Source organism: Microcaecilia unicolor, chromosome 9, assembly GCF_901765095.1.
Source record: "Microcaecilia unicolor chromosome 9, aMicUni1.1, whole genome shotgun sequence".
NCBI lineage: Eukaryota > Metazoa > Chordata > Amphibia > Gymnophiona > Siphonopidae > Microcaecilia > Microcaecilia unicolor.
Genome location: NC_044039.1, coordinates 35,341,377 through 35,362,539, shown reverse-complemented (window position 1 = coordinate 35,362,539; position 21,163 = coordinate 35,341,377). Strand labels below are relative to the sequence as shown.

At 43.1% G+C, this 21,163-nt stretch overlaps 1 protein-coding gene across 1 annotated transcript in view; it reads left to right on the top strand.

The window, feature by feature from the left end:
* KIAA1549 (KIAA1549 ortholog) overlaps positions 1-21,163 on the top strand; it is a 227,335-nt gene that overhangs the window by 162,348 nt on the left and 43,824 nt on the right. The window contains exons 12-13 of the mRNA XM_030214742.1: positions 5,032-5,165; positions 18,020-18,225. Of these exons, the coding sequence (XP_030070602.1) occupies positions 5,032-5,165; positions 18,020-18,225 (340 nt within the window). The remainder of the gene's footprint in view (positions 1-5,031; positions 5,166-18,019; positions 18,226-21,163) is intronic.

Sequence of the window (21,163 nt, the reverse complement as noted above, 5' to 3'; positions counted from 1 at the left end):
CCCATGGAGATAGACGTTTTTGTTCAATTATGCCCCTCCTAGTAACCTACATAACTTTGTAAGTCTATGTACTTTGAAAATGAGCCTCACTGTGTACTGGAGCTGATTTCTGACTTATTAATTCAGTCATTTCCTTCTGTATCTAAGAGCACATATATTATGGCCATTATTTTAGAGGAATATCTACATGTAAACTGTAGCATTTATGTGTGGAAGCAACTGTTCACACATGAAAATCCACGCTACACAGAGATTTCAGGGGAGCTTGACCATGACTTGGGCAGGAGTAAAATCTGTCTATTCCCCATTTTTACAAAGGAGGAAAAATTTCCAAGCTGGGTTTTATACCATCTCAAAGGCAGGCATGAGTTAAAAAAAAAAGTGCTTATGGGTTCCTTAGTTATAAGCAATATTGATTATTGTAACTCTTAAAGGTCATCGGTTGAATAATAATTAGCACCTGCAAATATTTCAGAACAGCATTTAAACCTTTTAGAGGGCTAAACAAGTGGAATCATATTACACTAGTATTAAAGGATGAACACTGGCTTCTGATTTCCCATAGAAGTATATTCTAATACAGTATTTGTATACAAAAAGCCTGATATTTAGCCAGTGGCAATGAGTATTTTACTGATTGTTGATGGCGTTACCCCCTGAAATTCAATGCTAGGCCACGTCAAGGCTCCAACATTAAGTTTCCAGGTATATGGAGCTGTCGAAAACATAACAGATTAAATGTGATATTCAGCATTTAACCGGTTATGGTAAATTGCATAAAGATAGGGCTTATTTTTATGTGGTCCTATTTATTCGGTTACCTTGGCCAGTTAAGTGCTGAATATCGGCCCTTAACCAGCCAAGTGCTGACTCTACCCCAGGAATGCTCCCAAAGTAACTGGTTTCGAGTTGGGCACTAATTGGACATTTTCAGTGACACTATCCAGTTGAGTGCCACTGAATATCACTGGTCAACCCCGAATAAGTGATTTAACAGCCAGAAGTTGGTTAAATTGTTTCAATTGTTGACTCAAAAATGTATAATTTCAGTATGCCACTTTTTCTCTCTTGTTTGCTGACACCCAGAATACTGAGGTTACCCAGCAGACCCTTCTACTAGACTTCATAAGAACGTAAGAATAGCCATACGGGTCAGAACAATGGTCCATCTAGCCCAGTATCTTACTTCTAACAGTGGCCAGTTCAAGTCACAAGTACTTGACAGAATCCCAAATAGTAGCAAGCTTTATTCTACTGATTCCAGGGGAAAGCAGTGGCTTCCTCATGTCCATTTAAATAGCAGACTTTTCCTCCAGGAACTTGTCCAAATGTTTTTTAAACCCAGATATACTAACCACTAATATCATATCCTCTGGCAACAAGTTCCAGAGCTAAATTTTAATATAGTAACATAATACATGATGGCAGATAAAGACCAGCATGGTCTATCTAGTCTGCCTGGTAATGTGACTAGAGTTGTACCTTCTGCTCCATGCAGTTACTGTGTACTCTAATGGTAATGGTGGTACTATTTGTTGAGTGAAAAAATATTTCATCCTGTTCGTTAATGTCCTTGAGTGTCCCCTAGTCTGTGTACTTTTTGAAAGAGTAAATTTACGTATACCCATTCTACACAACTCAGTATTTTGTAGACCTCTATCATATCCCCCCTCGGCCATCTCTTTTCCAAGCTGAGGAGTCCTAACTTCTTAGTCCTTTCCTCATATGAGAGAAGTTCCATCCCCTTTTTAATCATTTTGATCACCCTTCTTGAATCATTCAAGAATAGACGCAATTTGTCATTCCATTCTTAATGTTGTAGGTCCCTGTCTTTGGAACAATCTGGCTAATTTCCTAAGAATAGAGCCATCTTATCAGGCATTCAAGAAAGGTCTTAAAACATTTTTATTTTTGGATGCTGTTTTTCTACTCTGTGCCATACATGAAGTTGTATTTCTTTTCTCACTTTATTATTTTAATATTGTAAACCACCCTGATGGTACTCCTGGTACTTTTCTCTGAGCGTTCACACTGAATTTTGTTGTGAGCTCCCTAAGGCGTTTAGCACTTTTGACATTGGATTGCGGAACAGTTTCTCAACACAAAGCTATTGCTAGACTCGCAAAGCACTGATCTTGATCCCTGAGGCAGGTGCTGTTGAGTTCCGAAACACGGCCCATGTCGGGTCATTTTAATAAAGATAGTGTCATTGTTCTAGTTCTGGGGGCCCTTTTGTGCTTTTTCCTTTTGTTGTTACATTTTGTGTGCTCCTGGTGGTACATCAGATCCTGAGTAAACAGGGAAAGGGAATGGGATTTGATATACCACCTTGCACATTTACAGGCTGTTCTACTAAGCCACGTAGGTGCCTACGTGCGTCCAACACGCATCAGTTTTGAGTTACAGCCCGGCTACTGTGTGGCCCTTGCGGTAATTTCATTTTTGATGCACGTCCGCTACGTGCGCCAGAAAATATTTTTATTTTTTGGTGTGTGGGCGGAAATCGGATGGTAATCAGCATTTTACGTGCATAGGCCATTACCGCCCGATTACCGCATGAGACCTTACCAGATCCAAAATGGATGCGTCGGAATTTTCATTTTGCTGTTCGTCTGTTTTCGGCAAAAATTTTAAAAGGCATTTTTTACAGGTGCACTGAAAAATTATTCTGCGCGCACCCAAAACATGTGTCTACACTACCGCAGGTCATTTTTCAGCACGCCTCTGTAAAAGGGCCCCTTAAGCTCCTCTCCAAGGCTTTTCCTTAAATTGGTTTGTTGGTTGTAGGTCTCCTTTTTCTCCTGCTCCCTCGCATGTTCTGTTTGTGGGCTGTTTAAACCAGTGAATGCTGCTGTTCTACTCAAGGTTCTTGTGTGACTTGTTTGTCTTTTGTCTTCTGTTTCTTGACTTGCGGTACATCTTCTCCAGATTGCACACCATCATGAAGGTTTGCACAAATGGTGGTATATCAAATTATCAAACTCACAACTTACTGTATATACTCGAGTATAAACCTATTCGAGTGTAAACCGAGGTAACAATTTTCTCCCTTCAAAAGGGGGAGGGATTTATATTCAAGTATATGGTAACACCCCCTACGCCCCCATTTCTTCCTCCATACCCCTACCCCCCTCCTTAGGGTGGTAACTGGCAGGCCTTGAGCATGAGCAGCACATACCTTACTTTGTCCACGTCAGCCGAAGGAAGGTAGGAAAGAACTGCCAGTAAAATGCTTTGTAGCTGCAGGCGGAGGAGGGGAGTATGGAGCAAGAAATGGCGGTAACTGCTGTAATGGCGGGGGTGGAGGAGAGACTTGAATATAAACCGAGATCCCCATTTTTTGGCTTAGAAATCTCGGTTTATATTCGAGTATATATGATGATTGGATCTGCTACATGTGGAAATGGCACCACTTCTATGTGTAAGTTGCCGACACATCTAGGTGGAAGCTGCTGTCTTCGTGCCATTCATTTCTTCAACATGTATATTTGTGACATGTCTGCTTTCACTGTGTGCTGGCTGATACAGATGCACTGTTGCAGGTACTTCCGAAAAAGCCCTCTGTTGCCTTTTCTAAAATACATTGGAATTGAGCACATCCCATCACAATTCTGATTTCTACACATTTTGTAAAACGAGGCCCCACACATAGAGACAAATTCTCTATAGGGTGCCATATATATTGGCACCGAAAAACTATACGGTTAGCGTGATTGTATAAACGACGCCTAAAGTTAAGCGTTGTTTATATAATATGCTCATGCGCCATTCTTGTGACTAAAATTTAGGCACACCCATTTAGGCCACCTAAAACCAGGAATAAATACCTGCGCCTAAGTTAGGTGCAGATTGGGTGTATTCCATAATAGTGCGCATAGTTTTTTGAAACGCCCACAACCTGCCCATGGCCATGCCCCCTTTTTGACTACATGCATGAGAATTTACACATCGCATTATAGAATATGCCTAGAAAGTTGTGTTCGTAAATTCGAATTAAAGCCAAGTAGTTCTGCTAATTGGTTGTTAAGTACCAATTATCGGCTGTGATTGGTTTGTTAATCAATTAAGTTGGGTATGCAGTTTGTCTATGCGGCCAAATTAGCATGCACAAATTAAAGTGCCATATACAGAATTTGGTGGGTACTCATTATACATCAGGGGGTCAGGAAGGTTCTTATTTTTCTAGCAGAGTGCCAAATTTTTTTTAAAAAAGGAGATATGGGTGGTGTTGGGGATAAGAATCTTTGGGGCTTTTTACGAAGGGGCAGTAAACCCAACAACGCAGGCTTACTGCTCACTAAAAGGGAAGTACCACTGGGCTACTGCAGCAGCCCGGCAGTAGTTCCCTCCCCCAACGCACGCTATTTCCGGCACTGCAAAAAATATTTCAGTTTTTGTGGTGCTGGTGTGTACTTGGTGGTGATCGAGCAGTGCTGCGCATTGCCCAGTTACCGACAGGTTAGTGTGGGAGCCCTTACTGCCATCTCGATGGGTGACGGTAAGTACTCCTCCCGAAATGGCTACGCGGCAAGTGGTTCACTTACCGCACGGCCATTTCTTTAAGAAATGGGAGACCCTGCCTTTTAGCCGCTGTGGTGAAAGGGGGCCTTGGCTTGTGTCAAAAACACAGGCCAGCGCAGGCCCCCTTTTTCCGCAGCTTCGTAAAAAGACCCCTCTATGCTGAATGGAGGCATTTTACTGCTGTGGTGGTAGAAAGAGCCTTCTGCATGAAATCACTTATCATGAAATCAGCACAGCCAGCCCACAAATTAAAAAGAGAGGCTTGCTCTATCCAGAGTGCACCAGTCAGGAGTGGGTGTGCTAAGGTAGGATGCCATTAACTAGATCCTCTGTTGTCTTTTCATAGCTGTAATTATTTCCTCTTGTCATTTGACTGACACTCATTGCAAAAAGCAGTTGCTTGCATGGTTACTAACAGTTCCCTTTTACTCTCGAGCCAAATCTCACAGTGATTTCTCAGTACACCCTAATCACATTTCATTTGAAGAGCTCGCTTTCTCTTCCCCCCAGTCGAAGCAAAGTGTCCCCTTCAGATCAAGACTCAACAGCAAGTGACCAGTCCAGCAGTAAAGAGTCAGCAGATGAGAACGCGAGACCAGCAATACCAGCCAAGGAAGACAAGCTAGGCAAGATGCTGAAGAGTGGTATGTGCCAAGTTTTTCTTTACACGCTGCTCTGAGCTATTTATATCTGTCCATTTAGACGCATGATAATTCCTTGTAAATGTGTAACCCTTGCATTGTCTTATCACTCATGAATTGGATGAGATGGAAGGAACTTGCTTATATCCGTTTCCTGGATTTTGTCAATGCCCTCATGAAATTGTCGTTAGCCATGCTGTCTCTTTGTCTGGTATCTCACGATTAAGACTCCAAGGGGATCCTTTTACTAAGGTGCGCTGAAAAATGACCTGCGGTAGTGTAGGCGTGGGTTTCGGGCACGCGCAGAATCATTTTTCAGTGCACATGTAAAAAAAGGCCTTTTTTCAAATTTTTGCCGAAAATGGATGTGTAACAAAATGAAAATTACCGCGCATCCGTTTTGGGGTCTGAGACCTTACCGCCATCCATCGACATAGCGGTAAAGACTCACGCGGTAACTGGGTGGTAATGACGTACGCGCGTCAGAAAATAAAAAATATTTTTTGGACGCGCGTAGCGGACGCACACCAAAAATGAAATTACCGCAAGGGCCACACGGTAGCTGGGTGGTAACTCAGAATTGGCACATGTTGAGCGCATGTAAGAGCTTACGTGGCTTAGTAAAAGGGCCCCCAAGTTTTATAACATTTACTTTTCATTCTTTCTCTTCTCTTTTTTCCCATACTTATGAATGTAAGCCTTTATCATTTTTTTCCTTTTTATGATCTTACTAGTAAAAAAGGCCCGTTTCTTAACGCAATGAAACGGGCGCTAGCAATGTAATGAGTTCCTGCCATTAATGTTTCCACGGTTGTATTCTGAATATAATTGTTGTTTGCATGTGTAAGATTTCTTTATATACAATATTTTTTGTGTAAACTGTGTTACAATGTGGTAAAAGTTTTCCTTGTTCAGGTCAGGCTCTTCAATCAGTTTAACAATCACATCAGAAGAGCTCCTTACTCATGAGAATGCAACATACAGTTGCCCATGTGAGAGACTGAGAGTGACAGTGTGTTTTACAGACAGTGTGAGAGAGATACACAGAGTGATTGAGTGTGTGTGTGTGTGTGATGTGTGTGAGTGACAAAGTGATTAAATGTTTGTCTTCCCTTCCGTTCTGTGCACTTGCCTCCACTGATGTTCGTACCTCCCTGTATATGATTGTTTGTTAGAGATTCAATCCACTCCACTTCCCTCCTCCAAGTTCCGTTCTGTCTGATTGGTTCTTCGTTCCTGTAACGTCGCGTTTGTTTGCTTGGCAACTATGCAGCGTTCCGTTTCCTCGATGTGAGGGCGGGGACAGTGAGAGCTAATGAAACGCTGAACTACCGACTTACGAACCCTACACTGCCACAGTGCCACGGAGTCAGCTTCAGAATGTTGGCGGTGTTTTTTATTATATAGGATATCGTAACGGTAGAAGGTGACAGATAAAGACTAAATTGTGCCCTCTAGTCTGCCCCATAGTATGTTCATTTTCTAAGAATGAAAGTCCCTTATAGTTTTTTTTTAATGTGCTTATTTACAGTTTTGGTGGCCCTTTTACTAAAGGCTACTGTAAAATGTGTTAAAACATTTTGCAATATTTTGCCTGTTAGTACACGGTAAGTACGCGTTAATTTTTTTTTTTTTTAATATTTCTTTTAGAAGGGGCATGTCATGGGTGGAGAATGTTTTACTGACTAGTGCCTATACCATTCAATTTCAACCAATAAGAGAGCACTTCAGAACATTCTATATATAAGTAGCACCTGAGAGCATTCTATAGTTATATATATCTATATAAACAATTCTCACCTCCAACGTTCTGAAGCTCACTCTATGGCAGGGAAACACTGAAGCCCTGTACTGTGTAGGCTGTCAGCACCACTCACTCTCACACTCACTCATAGACCCGCCCCCCAGCCACACCCCTTCCGGACATAATTCGCAACCCCAACGTTCTAATGAAGCCTCAAGAAATTCTGCAACTTCCGAGGTGGTCGAGATCAAAATTTGACCATGGTTGTTTGCCCCGCCCTCGCGTCGCAACCTCATGACGTCGAGGGCGGAGCGATGACACTCACCACTTAACCGACCAATCAATACACAGCACCACCCACAGAAGTCCCCCCCCTCGCGCATCAGAAAGCACGACTGCCCTCCTACCCGAGTCCCCACTGCGCTTGCCTGCCTCCACTCCCCTTCTGCCCTCCCTTACGTGGCCGCCGCCTGAATGCTCGACACCACCCTCTGTCCCCGCTCCCTCCCGGTGCCACTGGACCTGCTGCTCTTCTCTCCCTCCCCCTCAACCACCCTCCTCCACGAAATGGCCAATGGACCGCTCTCTCCACTCCCTCCCACTCGCTACTGCACCCGCTACTCTCTCCCTCCCCCCTCCAGAGTCGCCGCTCCACCCCCCTGATGACATCGACTTGCCTTCCTCCTTGCAGCAGCTCATACGTTTGTTTGCTTTCTTTTCACTGTATTGCACCTGAAGCCACTTAGGTAAGTCAAGCAAGCCTGTCAGCTACTGAATAAAGAAAGGAAAAGATAGCATGTGGGAACTTGCTCAATTTTGTTCACTGCAATGCATTGATTATTATAAAAATGGTCTTGCTTTTATTTTTTTAGTAGGGGCTGCCTTCATGACTGTCCACAGTCAGTCTAAATGTGCCAGCATTCTCCACTTCAACACACTATTAGCAACCAAGTTCATAATGTACAATATGGAGAGGGGGGCCTTCAGACCACTGAGGGGGGTCCCTAACACCACAGAGAGGGGGGGAAGGGGGGTCCCTAAGACCACAGACGGGGGGGAAGGGGGGTCCTCAGACCACAGGGGAGGGGGTCCTGACACCTGACAGGGGGGAGACGAGAGGACACTCACTCTCTCACATACACACTCGCACACACTCATTCTCACATACACACATGCTCTCTCACATACACACTCGCACACACTCATTCTCACATACACACATGCTCTCTCACAGACACACTCACACCCACTCTCACTCTGTCACACACACACACTTGCACATTATCTCTCTCACTCTCACACAGTCACTCTCACAGACACTCTCTCAAACATACATACTCCGCGTAAAACCTTGCTAGCGCCCGTTTCATCTCAGCCAGAAACGGGCCTTTTTTTACTAGTATGTATAGATTTCTTTTTTGTATCACCAGAGTCTTGTAGCCTTTCAAACCTTTCTTTTTCTCAGAGCATTAGGCGCTATAATATTCTTCATTGGTCCTTTTTCCTTTTAAATATAAAAAAAATCATTCATTATTCAAAAAGAATTCAAGTTATCTTGTACAGATTTGCACTTTCAAAAGGAAGCCGAGTTAATAAACACAGAGACCCAACATAAATTCATGTTTCGCCCAGCTGGCTGTTTCAAGAGAATTATCCCTTCAACTTCAATTTGCAGTGTTATAATTGTAGCAGTCACATCTCTTCCATTCCTCCATCATGGGCATGGAAGCGTTAATCACGTTCACATTAGCACTCGCTAGCTGGCTAACACTGAGTTAATGCGGGAGCACTTAGCAATTCCTAAATAGGAGGTGGTAAATGCTCCTGCATTCATTTTTTGGAAATCCCGCATGCCAATGGAAAACCTAGCACGGGATCTTCAAAATAAACAACAAAACCCAAAAGCCCTAAATACTGCTGCGTTGAATTTGGGCTTAGCGCATGGGAAAGTCCCGTGTTAAGACACGCTAATCCCAGATTGTAATGCCCTTTTTTTAAAGGCCCTCTTTATTTTTCCCAATCTGCTCTCACACACAGATTCTTTGATTGCTTGCATCACTTTGCAACGGATCCCAGAAAAATCATTATTGTTGGCATCAACATGGGTGTGGCATGTACTAAGCTTAAAACCATCCAGTCAGGCTTTAAAATGCCTAAGTAGTTCAATGCCAGCCATTCAACATAGTAGTACTGGTCCCGTTAGCATCTAACAAACAGCTATTAAAAAGCTAAGTTCCAATTAGTTTGGTAATTCTAAAGTATTAAATATTGTATTTAAGAATTAACATATATTATCGAGGGAAATTATGGGTGGACCCATAGGAGCTGACTCTGTGGGTGCTTGAGCACCCCAATATTGATAAAATTCCTTGTATGTGTCCAGGAAGGGGTTATTTCCATTAAGCTTAGCACCTCCAATAATCTTGAAAAGTTGGCTCCTATGGGTGGACCTATGAAAAGCCAATGGCGTGTCAAGAGTTGAGAGCAATCGGGTCTCTTGACAGATGAATCGCCGCTGCTGCACTCATTGTGCTACTGAGGTCCAGTAAATAAATTAGCTAAATTGATTTAATTTGAATTCGACAACGTGATATGTGTATTTCATACAATGATAAAGATAATAGGGAAGATACTACATAGCCTTTGTTGAATGGCTGGCGCTGAATAATTGTTGAAGGAATTAGATGATATAAAATAACCCCCGACGATTGAAATATTCATTGCATGTTTATGAAGTCCTTATAGTAGATAAGTAGTTCAATGCACAGACATACTCACCCTCGGATTGCTCCTCTCAGTTGTCTACCTCTATTTTGAATTATTTCTTGTATTAAAAAGATTTAAGTACAAAGGTCCTGAAATTCAAAGCACTTAATGTGATTGGCAGTCATGAAGATAACTTCTGGCCATGTGAGTTGCTATATAGCTAAAAGATAAATGATTAAACAGGGCTTAAAGTTAAACAAAGAGCAGTGAAATTCAGCAGCACTCCAGATAACTTATGTGTTGAAATCTAAACGCAGAAATAGCAGGAATATCTTTACGTGGATAAGTCATCCATATAAAGATATGTTAACATTTTTGGCATTCAGGCTTGAACACTTAGGGATAGATTCTATATATGGCGCCTGAAAAATCTGCACGGTAAAAAAAAATATGCCTAGGCGGATTCTCTAAAGTACACCTAAATTTTGTAGAATAGGCTTAAACTTCCACGTGGTATATAGAATAATGCCGAGCACCTCTCCATGCAACCAGATTTGGTCACATCTATGATGCATGTTGGAACAAAATGGAAAATTGAATTTATTTGTAAAATTGGATGAAAGTTAACAGACAATAGATAATAGACAGTGGATATAAGGGAAGATAATACATCATGAATGTTTGAAAATCCTATGGGGCTGGCAAATTACTGAGAGTATTAGACACACCTAAGTACTGGCAGGTGGGTGTGTAAATAACAGTACTGTATAATATTGTTTCTAATTTCTGGACATGCCTGGACCCGGTCATGCCCTTCTCAGGTGCACACCTCCTTTAGAGTTGTGCACCATAGAAATAAGACACTTGGTTTATAGAATAGGGGCGTAAGTTATGCGTGTAATTACAAATCATTGCCAATTATTGGTGTCACCAGTTAATACCAGTTTAGCACTAATTAGCCAATTCAGTTACTCATGTAACTGACCCCTATTCTTTAATCCATATACCCAACTGTGCACCTACCTTTGGGCACCATTTATAGAATTTGGGGGATAGCATGGCTGAAAGTCTCCATGTGTCATTGCAACTTATGAACTATATTTGCGGTGGGATAAGAGGAAGAACTGATTTTGTTGTGTTGGAAATCTAAGTAGTTTAGCGTATTCTAGCTATGCCTAATGAATTGAAGCAGTAATGTGTTTTGCCTAATGAAGCAGACATGAGATTGAACCCAAGAGACATTTTCATTCACTGATGAAAACACGCTTTCCAGATGCTCTTCTAAACCATTGCAGAACATTGTCTCAACATTAAACACAAACTAGGAAAATGATATTAGAGCAGAAAATGTTATTTTTATGTTTTGGGGGTCGGGAGATGATGTTGAACATGATCAACATTTTATTATCCACCCAGTTAAAGGAAGAGAGTCCTTGAAATCATGTTGGCTTTTTCCCAACCTGTGTTTGGGATGTGCACAGGGCAAACAATTGTAGAGGACCTTTTACTAAGCTGCGGTAAGCACTAATGCATAATGCATGCTTACTGCAGGTTAAAATGCACTACCACTGGGCATGTTCAGACATCCTGCGGTAGTTTTTGCATGTGCGTTCACTACCCATACGCCAAAAAATAACATTTATTTTCTAGCACCAGGGGCATGTTTGTGGGTGGAGAATGGGTGTAGCTATGATAATCAGTAAGTGTGTGGGCATTGCCGCGTGCTGATTAGTAATAAACAAGAAGTTATATCAGAAGGCAGAAGTTGAGAGCTGGCAGAGGGAAGGCCTCCAAAGCCGGCCTGTACGGATCTTCCTTGTGCCTGCGAAGTAGAGAGACACAGCAGGGAGAGAAAGGAAAACAAAATACAGGACACATGGGAGGGGCAGTGCAGGGGGCTGGAGCTGAAGGGGACATAGGTACTGGACCTGCAGGATGGAGGGCAGGTGCTGAAGGGAAGGGACAGAAGTGCTGGAGTCCCATGAGAAAGGAGCTGGAGGGAGGGGAGAGGTGTTGGAGTTCCATGGGGGGGGGGCCTGAAGGTAAGGGAGAGAGGTGCTGGAGTCCCATGAGAGGGGCTGGAGGGAAGGCAGAGAGAGAGAGAGAGAAGAGAGAGCTGCTGGTCTAATGGGGAGGCTGGAGGGAGGGAAGGGTGAGAGGTGCTGGACCTATGGGGTGGGCTGGGGGGAGGGAAGGGAGAGAGGAGCTGGAGGGAAGGGAGAGAGATGTTGGACCCTTGGGGGGGGCTGGAGGGAAGGGAGAGAGGTGCTGGAATCCCGTGGAGGGGCACTGGAGTCGTGGAAGAGAGAGAGAGAGAGATGCTAGAGTCCCATGAGGGGGAGCTGGAGAGAGGGAAGGGAAAGAGGTGCTAGATCCATGGGAGGGGGGCTGGAGGGGTGGAAGGAAGAGAAGTGCTGGACCCATGGGAGACTGGAGGGAAGGGAGAGAGGTGCTTGAGTCTCATGTGAGGGAGCTAGAAGGAGGGAAGGGAAAGAGACACATTGGTGTGGGGAAATAAGAGATGGGAGAAGCTGGACACAGGGAGGTATAGAGAAACAGAGGGCAGATGATGAGCATGGAGGAGAGCATAGGGACAGAGACACAAAGGAGAGATGCATTCAGATAGTATATGGACACAGAGGGGCAGTGCAAGATGTGAAAAGGAGTATATGGACACAGGGATGATGCTAGACATGGGGGAGAATAGGAACACAGAAAGGAGATGCTGGACTTAAGGAGCATAGAGACACAGAGCAGTGATGCTGGACACATGGGTCAAGGATAAAGACAGAGTGGTGGTGATGAATGTGGGGAGATGGACAGAAGGGAGATTATGGACAGGGAAATATAGGGGACCCAGAGAAGGGAGATGCTGAACATGGGAAAAGATAGGTACACAGAGACTGAAGATGGATGGTGAGTATGGAGAAAGAAGAAATGTCAAATGGGCAGGAGACCTGGTGAGCGAGTTATGAGATGACAGAGGGAAACAGAAACCAGAGCCTGGGACCAACATGATTTGAAAAATAAAATGACCAGAAAACAAAAGGTAGAAAAAAATGTATTTTGTGATTAGGAAATATGTCAGATTTGAAATGTGTATCCTGCCAGAGCTGGTCAAGGCAGACATTTGAGAGGGGACCCTAAAGCCCACTACCAGGCCATGCCTTCTTCAGCTTCCAGCAGGCTTAGGGCTCTCTCTGGCTAGGCGGCAGTTGTTCTAGTTGCACACCCCTAACACCATCCCTCATGTGTGATTTTTATATTTTGCACGGAATAGGAGGAAATGCATCGCTTTGTTTCTTTGGTATGACTTCTTGGGGTTTTGGTTTAATATATGTTTATCGTTTTTGTCAGCTCTTATGTATTTGGCGTTTGTGTGCTGTCTGAGTGTGACCGAGGTATTCTATTAGCATGAATTTTGTATGTAGCATTCTGTAGTAATTTGGCTTGTTCAGTTTTCCCGATCATGGAGGGGATATTTGTGAGGGGGGAGGGGAGACAGGGGTTTTGTTGATCCTTGTTCTGTATTATTTGTGAGGGGGAAGGGGAGACAGGGGTTTTTGTTAATCCTTGTTCTGAATTGTTTGTGATTTATAAAACAACATTTGCACAGAATATTGTTTCTTTTTATATTTTAATAAAATGATTTAAATATAAAATCATAACCAAGGCTTGTGTGGATGGGATCACAGAGCTTGCAGGGGTGGGGACAGGGACAGAGCTCGTGGGGACGGGGACCAACTTTGTCCCCGTGTCATTCTCTATACCTTGATAAGTGCCACTGAATATAGACCCCTTAATTTTCAAGGATGGTGACATTACGGATTTATTTTTTATTTTTTTAGGTTTTTGAACCTGGCTTTAACTATGCTTGGCTGAGGATGTCATTTTATAATCATATTTATAATTTGCTGTTCCTTGTAGGATTTACATAGACAGTAATATTGTTTATATCAATCCAATTACAAATTAAAAACTCCCACCTTTCAAGCTCACTCAGTTCATTACAAAAGGTTAGAGAAATTTCACAGAAATAACAAATGACATTTGTTACAATGTTTCATCTGCACCCCTCAGCCAAAATCATGCCGTCATACCAAATCCATCCCTGGACTAAATGATAGCTGCCATTTGGGGCCCCTTGTATAAAGGGCTCGCTAAAAAGGAAGTACCACCTGGCTGCCGCAGCAGTCCAGCAGTATTTCCCACCCCCAGTGCGCCGTCATATCCGGTGCTACAAAAATGTATTTTTGTAGCAACTGTGTGTATCTAACGGTAATCAGGCAGTGCCATGCGCTGCCCGGTTATCGCCAGGTTAGCATGAAGCCTTTATCGCCACTTCAATGGGTGGTGGTAAGGGCTCTCTCCCCCCCCCCCCCCCCCCCCCGAAATGGCTGTGCGGCAAGTGCTTCACTTGCTGCACGACCATTTCTTTAAAAAAAGAAAGACCTACCTTGTACCCACTGCAGTAAAAGGGGGCCCCTGTGCATATCAAAAACACACGCCAACACCATCGCAGGACCCTTTTTGCCACAGCTTGGTAAAAGGGGCCCTTGGTGCTTTAATAATTTGAGCACCTCCTTATTAGGCATCCTGCATTCAAAAGGACACATACATCCTTCTGCCCTGTGGATGTGGAAGCCAAAGGTAGATAAGCATAGAATTGTATTCAAGGTTCTGTCTAGAAGGCTCTCTGATATATCCGTGAATTGCTTACATCTTGGTTGTTTTGGTCGCTTAATTTTATTCACAGTTTTGGCACCTGGGAGCAGTCCTGAAACTTTTTAGCAAAAGAGAAAAGCACAGCTGGGCCTTCAAGACTGTGGCAAACGAGAGTCCTTTATTCTTAAAGACCTGAGATGGGCCGTGTTTCGGCACAACAGTGCCTACCTCAGGGGTCCAAAATCAACAATGCTGTCGAAAAAAAGACAAAACAGAAAAAAAATCCTTAAGCAGTTTTGCAGAACTGTTATCACGCGTAAAACCTCTGTGGAGAGCATTAACCGACAGTACTCACCACAGAGGTTTTATGCGTGGTAGCAGTTCTGCAAAACTGCCTAAGGATTTTTTTTTTTGTCTATTTTGTCTTTTTTTCCGAGAGCATCTTTGATTTTTGGGTCCATAAGACAGGTGGTGTTACGCTGAAACAGGGCCCGTGTCGGGTATTTAAGAATAAAGGACTCTCGTTTGCCACAGTCTTGAAGGCCCAGCTCTGCATTTTTTTTCTTTTGCTGTTTGTGTTTGTGTACTTCTGAACCTTCTCTTTTGTCTCTGAAACTCTTTAGGTCACACCCTCTCCTCCACCCACCTATCTTTTTGTTATCTAACACATACCATTTACAATGGTAAATGACAGTAGCTAAGAGAATAGCTAAGAGGCGGGGGGAAGAGGGGTTGGTGGTTGAGAGGCTAGGATAGGGGAGGGCAGACTTATACGGGGTCTGTGCCAGAGCCGGTGATGGGAGGCGGGACTGGTGGTTGGGAGGCGGGAAATACTGCTGGACAGACTTATACGGTCTGTGCCCTGAAAAAGACAGGTACAAATCAAGGTAAGGTATACACATATGAGTTTATCATGGGCAGACTAGATGGACCGTGCAGGTCTTTTTCTGCCGTCATCTACTATGTAGCTGCTCCCCCCCCCCCCCCATCCAAAGAAAGAGAAAATTATTTCTATAAAATCAAAATACTGTGCACTGCAATTAGTTTTATATCAAATCGATTATCCCTTGCCCTCTGAAGATTCATCCTGCACCCATTTCCTAAGTGGGAGTGGACATCTTACAGTTTGAGAATCCTGGCGATAGAGCAGTGTTTTTAGGATATCCATAAAAAATATGCATGAGAGAGATTGCGCATTCACTGCCTTCTTAGTAAGCAAATCTCTCTCATGCATATTCATTATGGATAACCTGGAAAAGCGACTGGCCAGGTGGCCCCTGAGGACTAGGTTGAAAACCACTGCTATCGAGGACCCATTGCACTATGTGCAGCTTTTCACAGGTGTGAAATGTTACCTACATACAGCTCAATAAGATATGGATGACTGAACCTCCGTTGACCCAATTTGAGTCTGATTTGCTTAATCAGGGTTATCTTGGACCTGGTTCAGATTGTACTAGTTTACTTTTAAGCATATTGATCTACTCAGTTTGGTCTGTGAGAATGAGAGCATCGGCTTCCTGAGATATTAACTAGACCTAATGAACTGATCTCTTCACTGCTTTCATTGGTCCACTTTTAAATCTCTTCACTTTCATGCACAGTTAGGCATTGATACCAAGTTGCAAAAGCTTATTAAAATCTGCTGGCAGCTCCCTTTACAACCCCACTTTTGAGCCATAACCAAAGCCTCCAGTGTCCCTAGGTACTGTGCCAATTGCTGTGAAGTTGGGCTGCTGCAGAGAAGTCATGGGACACTGCCTATTCCATGTCAATACCTCTCCTTTTCAGGGCCATTATGAGCCACTGAGACTTCTCAAGCTGCCAGGGCTGTCTGTGTTGTGAAAAGTTTCACCCTTGACTAGTGTCTGCTTTTGCAGTTGTGTTCCTGCAAATTGAACTACTTGGCTATTGATGCAGTTGGTTGTGTGTGTAGGCATTGGGTTGAGTGCAATGCAGGTGTGGTGGGGGGATGGTAAATGACAGTAGCTAAGAGGATCCTGAAACAAACACAAAGGGCACAGAAGAGAGAGAATAACTGGAAAACAAAGAGGGGAGAGGCTAGAGGGAAAATAGGGGCAGTAGAGAGAGAGAGAGAGAGAGAGGAATTGCAACGGAGAAGAGAGAAAAATAAGAAGGAGAAACATGAGGAAAGAGATGGAGTGATGCTGGGGGAGAAGAAGAAAGTTTGGGTGGAATAGGAAATGAGGAGAGAGGAAATAGAGAAAAGGATATGAAAAATAAAAGAAAAATATATGAAGGCAGGAAAATATTAGCAGAAAAGGTGAATGGAACAAAAGGATAGGAAATGTCCATTATATTAAAGGATGATAGCTAAAGTTTTTTTTTTTGTTACATTTGTACCCCGCACTTTTCCCACTCATGGCATGCTCAATGCGGCAGGCTATTAAGTGACTTGCCCAGAGTCACAAGGAGCTGCCTGTGCTGGGAATCGAACTCAGATCCTCAGTTCCCCAGGACCAAAGTCCACCACCCTAACCACTAGGCCACTCCTCCACCCACCTAGCTTTTTGTTTCTAACACATTTAGCTGCTCCTCTCCCCCCATCCAAAGAAAGAGAAAATTATTTCTATAAAATCACAATACTATGCACTGCAATTAGTTTTATATCAAATCGATTATCCCTTGCCCTCTGAAGATTCATCCTGCACCCATTTCCTAAGTGGGAGCGGACATCTTACAGTTTGAGAATCCTGGCGATAGAGCAGTGTTTTTAGGATATCCATAAAAAATATGCATGTGAAAGATTTTCATTAAAAATGATTTTTTTTTCAATTTTAAGGAGTGTACAACATGCAGATATGCTGCATAATTGCCATAGAACCCTGATGGCGAACCTATGACACGCGTGTCAGCACTGACACGCGGAGCTGCCGCAGTGTGGTCCGCCCTCGCTCCCGGAAACTAACCTTAAAGCCTCCTTTCACGTCACAGCAGCAGGGCAGGCCACTCCTTCCTTCCGTGTCCCGCCCTCGCCTGACGTAACGTCCGCGAGGGCGGAGCACAGAAGGAAGGAGGAGAGGTCTGCCCTGCTGCTGCTTGTTGCGACGTGAAAGGAGGCTTTAAGGTTAGTTCCGGGCCCGGTAGCGGGTGGAGGGGGGCCCCGGCGACCTCGGGTGGGCAGCGATCTCGGGTAGGGGGGCCTGGGGGTGGTCCTAGTAGCAGTGATTTTTCTCGAAGTGACACACCACCGAGTTATACTCGGTTTTTTGGCGAATTTTGACACACCAAGCTCAAAAGATTGCCATAGAATCATGCAACCAGTGTTGCTGAATTGTAACACTCTTTATAGAATAGATTCAGGAGACCGGGGATGGCTTGGGCATTAGAGACGTGCTCTGCTTGGTATCAGTTAGCCCTCCTTGTGGTTCTCATGCTTTATCTCATCATCTATCTGCAGGTTTGTTGAACCCTTTTGGGATGGAACAGTCAAGCACGTGAAAAAACTAACAAATTAGGAAAAGGGAATTCTTTGGAAGAGGCACAATGCAGATTGCTGTATAAAGCCAAGAGGGGTCTCCTGCTTTGTTATTCAATAACTCTTATTTGAGGATACCTGAGAGTGATCAGATGTAGTTTACCTTACTCAGAATGTGTCAGAGATCAAGGTTGAGCCAGGAAGTAATGGGTTTAATCTGAACAGGTTCACACGTTCCTGGCATACTGTTTTGATATATTGTGTCATTGGTCTTTTAAACTAACCCGGTGCTTCTGCATTCAGGACCGCATCACACTGGCAATGGACAAGAACAGCACTCCTCCGCTTCCATCTTTGAGCACGTGGACAGGGTGTCCCGCTCCTCAGAAGCCAGCAGACGGATCCCAAGCAAGATTCAACTGATTGCCATGCAGCCAATAACCGCACCTCCTTTACAGAACCTGGCTCTGATGGAGCGAGAGGCAGAGACCAACCACATTAACAGAGAAGTATTTGAAAAATCTATAACAATCATATTAATAACCATGGGAAGGGATTTTGGATTTAGCTCACACCGTTTCTCAGTTGTAGCTCTAAGTGAGTCACATCGATCTACAATAGTTATTTTCAGGGTACTGTTCCTGGAGGACTTACAATCTATGGGGCCCTTGACTGTTAGCATTTTTAAAAATGCCAGCTACCACGGGCAAACAAACACTGGATATTCACTGTAGAGAGTTGCATGGGGACACAAATTTCACCCATCCCGCTTGTTCCCACCTAGAAGTGCTATATGGTTAACAGCCATCTTCAGACCTCTAACCAGATAGGTATCTGGATTAGGACAGCCTCTTTGCTGTCTTCACTTCATCTGGTTAGTGGTTTAAATATGCTGCTGACTAGATAACCTCCAGCTCTGTATATGGACTACCCTGCCCTGTGAAGGTAGTGCTAAGATAGTCAGAAAAAATATTCAGCTATCCAGTTAGTTCCGCTGAATATTCCACTGGCCTTCTCTTACCCAGTTGGAGCACCCAGTAAGGCTGCATTTGAGGCAATGGATGGTTAAGTGACCAAGATCATTTGTCCAAGTAGCTGCAGTGGTGTTTGAAATGGGCTTCCCTAGTTCTCAGCCCACAATGTTTATAATGGATAGAACCAAAAGTAAGAGCGAGATAGTTCCACTTAGTCGTTAAAACCTTTACTGCATAGACAAAAAGCTCGACATGGCCACATTTCACCCGTAGACTGCTTCAGGGGAAACAGACATGCATTTCCTTGGTTTTCTCAACAGGAATATATAGAGGGTAACAGGTTGTTCCTTACATATGGACACAACACAGTATGTTTCAATCTTCTCAGCAATTGCACAACTGCTTTTTCTCTACTTCACAGTTTAAGGTTTGAGTAGGGGAAGAGATTGGAATAACAACTGTGAAGGTCCTTCCAAACAGAAATTAAGAAAACCAATGAAAATATGGTGCAAGTAATATGTATCTGAATTCAAGGAAGCGTGGGATCCTTTAGCGAGAGGAAGAGATAGTAGATGGCATGGATGTGTCGACTGGATGGTCCATATCACCTTTCACTGCTGCCATTTTCTCTGCTTCTGTGTTTCAAACGGGCTAGGAATAATTTGTGATCAATGAAATCAAAGGCTGACAAGTCAAGGGACACTGCTTAAAGCAATTTTCCCAGTGTCAATGGCTGAATGGAACTCATTTATTAAAGCTGTAATTACTGTTTTTGTACTGTATCTTGGGCAGAAACCAGATTGTCATGCACACAGGACATGAGTTTGATCAATGTAATTTAGTAACTGCTGAAAGACAAACTTCTCTGTAAGCTTGGACAGCTTACATGGGGAAACTGAACAGTAATTGGATTTATCAGATAGGTCAAAATTTGGCTTTTTCAATATTGGACGTACCAGTGCTTGTTTCCAGGGAGCTGGTACGTCCCCAGAAGTTAAGCTATGATCAATTTTGGCAGCATATAAGCTTTTATGAATAAAATTAACGGGGTGGGGGGGAGGGCAGAAGAGAGTGAGTGAACACAGGGAGAAGAAAAACATAAGAAGGGAAGGGGGATTTTTGTGAGTGAGAGAGAGAGAAAAAACAGTTACTAAAGAGAGAGAGGAGGATGACAATAAGTGATGGGCATGAGAGGTACACTAGGGAGAAAATAAGCAAATAGAAAAAAAAAGAACTGAAGTGTGAGAGTGGATCTCGTGCAAATGATAGTGTTCAAGGTTTAGATTTGGTTAGTAAAAGGAAGTGAAATGAAGAAACGTGTGTACAAAGTACAGATTATTTATTTAGGAGGATTTATTTACTACCTTTTTGAAGAAATTCACCCAAGATGGTGTACAATGAGATCAATTTGAATATGAACAGAAAAAATATTCAAATAACAGAACATATTATGGCATACGATGAGGCTTATTTTCAAAGCACTTAGCCTCCCAAAGTTCCATAGAAACCTATGGAACTTAGCCTCCCAAAGTGCTTTGAAAATATGCCTCTATGCCTACAGTGTCGGCACAATACACAATTAGTCAGCATAGGGTGGAAGTGAAGGCGGAGCATATAGACAGATAAACTAGAATAACAGGAGTTAGGAAGAGAATAAGGGGACCCAACTTATAGGCAGTACAAATAATTGAAACAGAAATGGAAATGAAAAATTGACAAGAGAAGTCTAGCAAATGATGCAGAGGAATAAAGGGAAAGCTCTAATGAATAAGGTAAGATGATGCCAGATATCAAGAAAGATGGAAACATTGTGGAGAATTAATTATCATGAGAGAGAGAGAGAGCCAAAGCTTCATCACTGTTATATTAAACCATCAAAACACCAGGGAGAGACTATGACTGAGATGGTGAAAGAACCTAACCTACTTTGGTATTTTGACTGAGTATAATCAAATGTATTATATTTACTTGAGCATCTGAATTTAAAAATATCACACATTTGCTTATAAAGCAGTAAACAATATAAACATGGAAGAACAGGAAGAGAATTGGGGGTTGCTGTCCTCTGCTGATCTCCCTCCTGTTATTTGCATCAACCTGTTGTGTGCAGATGATATTACAGTACAAGATGAATTTCTTCATTTAAAAAGTGTGAGATGTTATGATATTTTGCAAAAAGATTTTGGCACTGTCCAAATATCCATACCCTGCTGACTGAAAGCTTGCAGATCTCAAACTAGGCTAAACACAGCTATTGAATCCAAGGATTTTCCTTGCCCTTTGTGGCTGTGCAGCTATACTTAGGTTTAGATTTGGTGGGAGCGCCCTCTGCTGTAGCAAAACAGCAATAGAGCCTCTGTAGTCTATCAGGGGGTCTTTTACTTAGGCACGCTGCTGTTTTTAACGCGCGTTAAAAATAGGCACATGCTAAAGACGCCCATAGGAATACATTGGCATCTTTACTGCGTGCCTA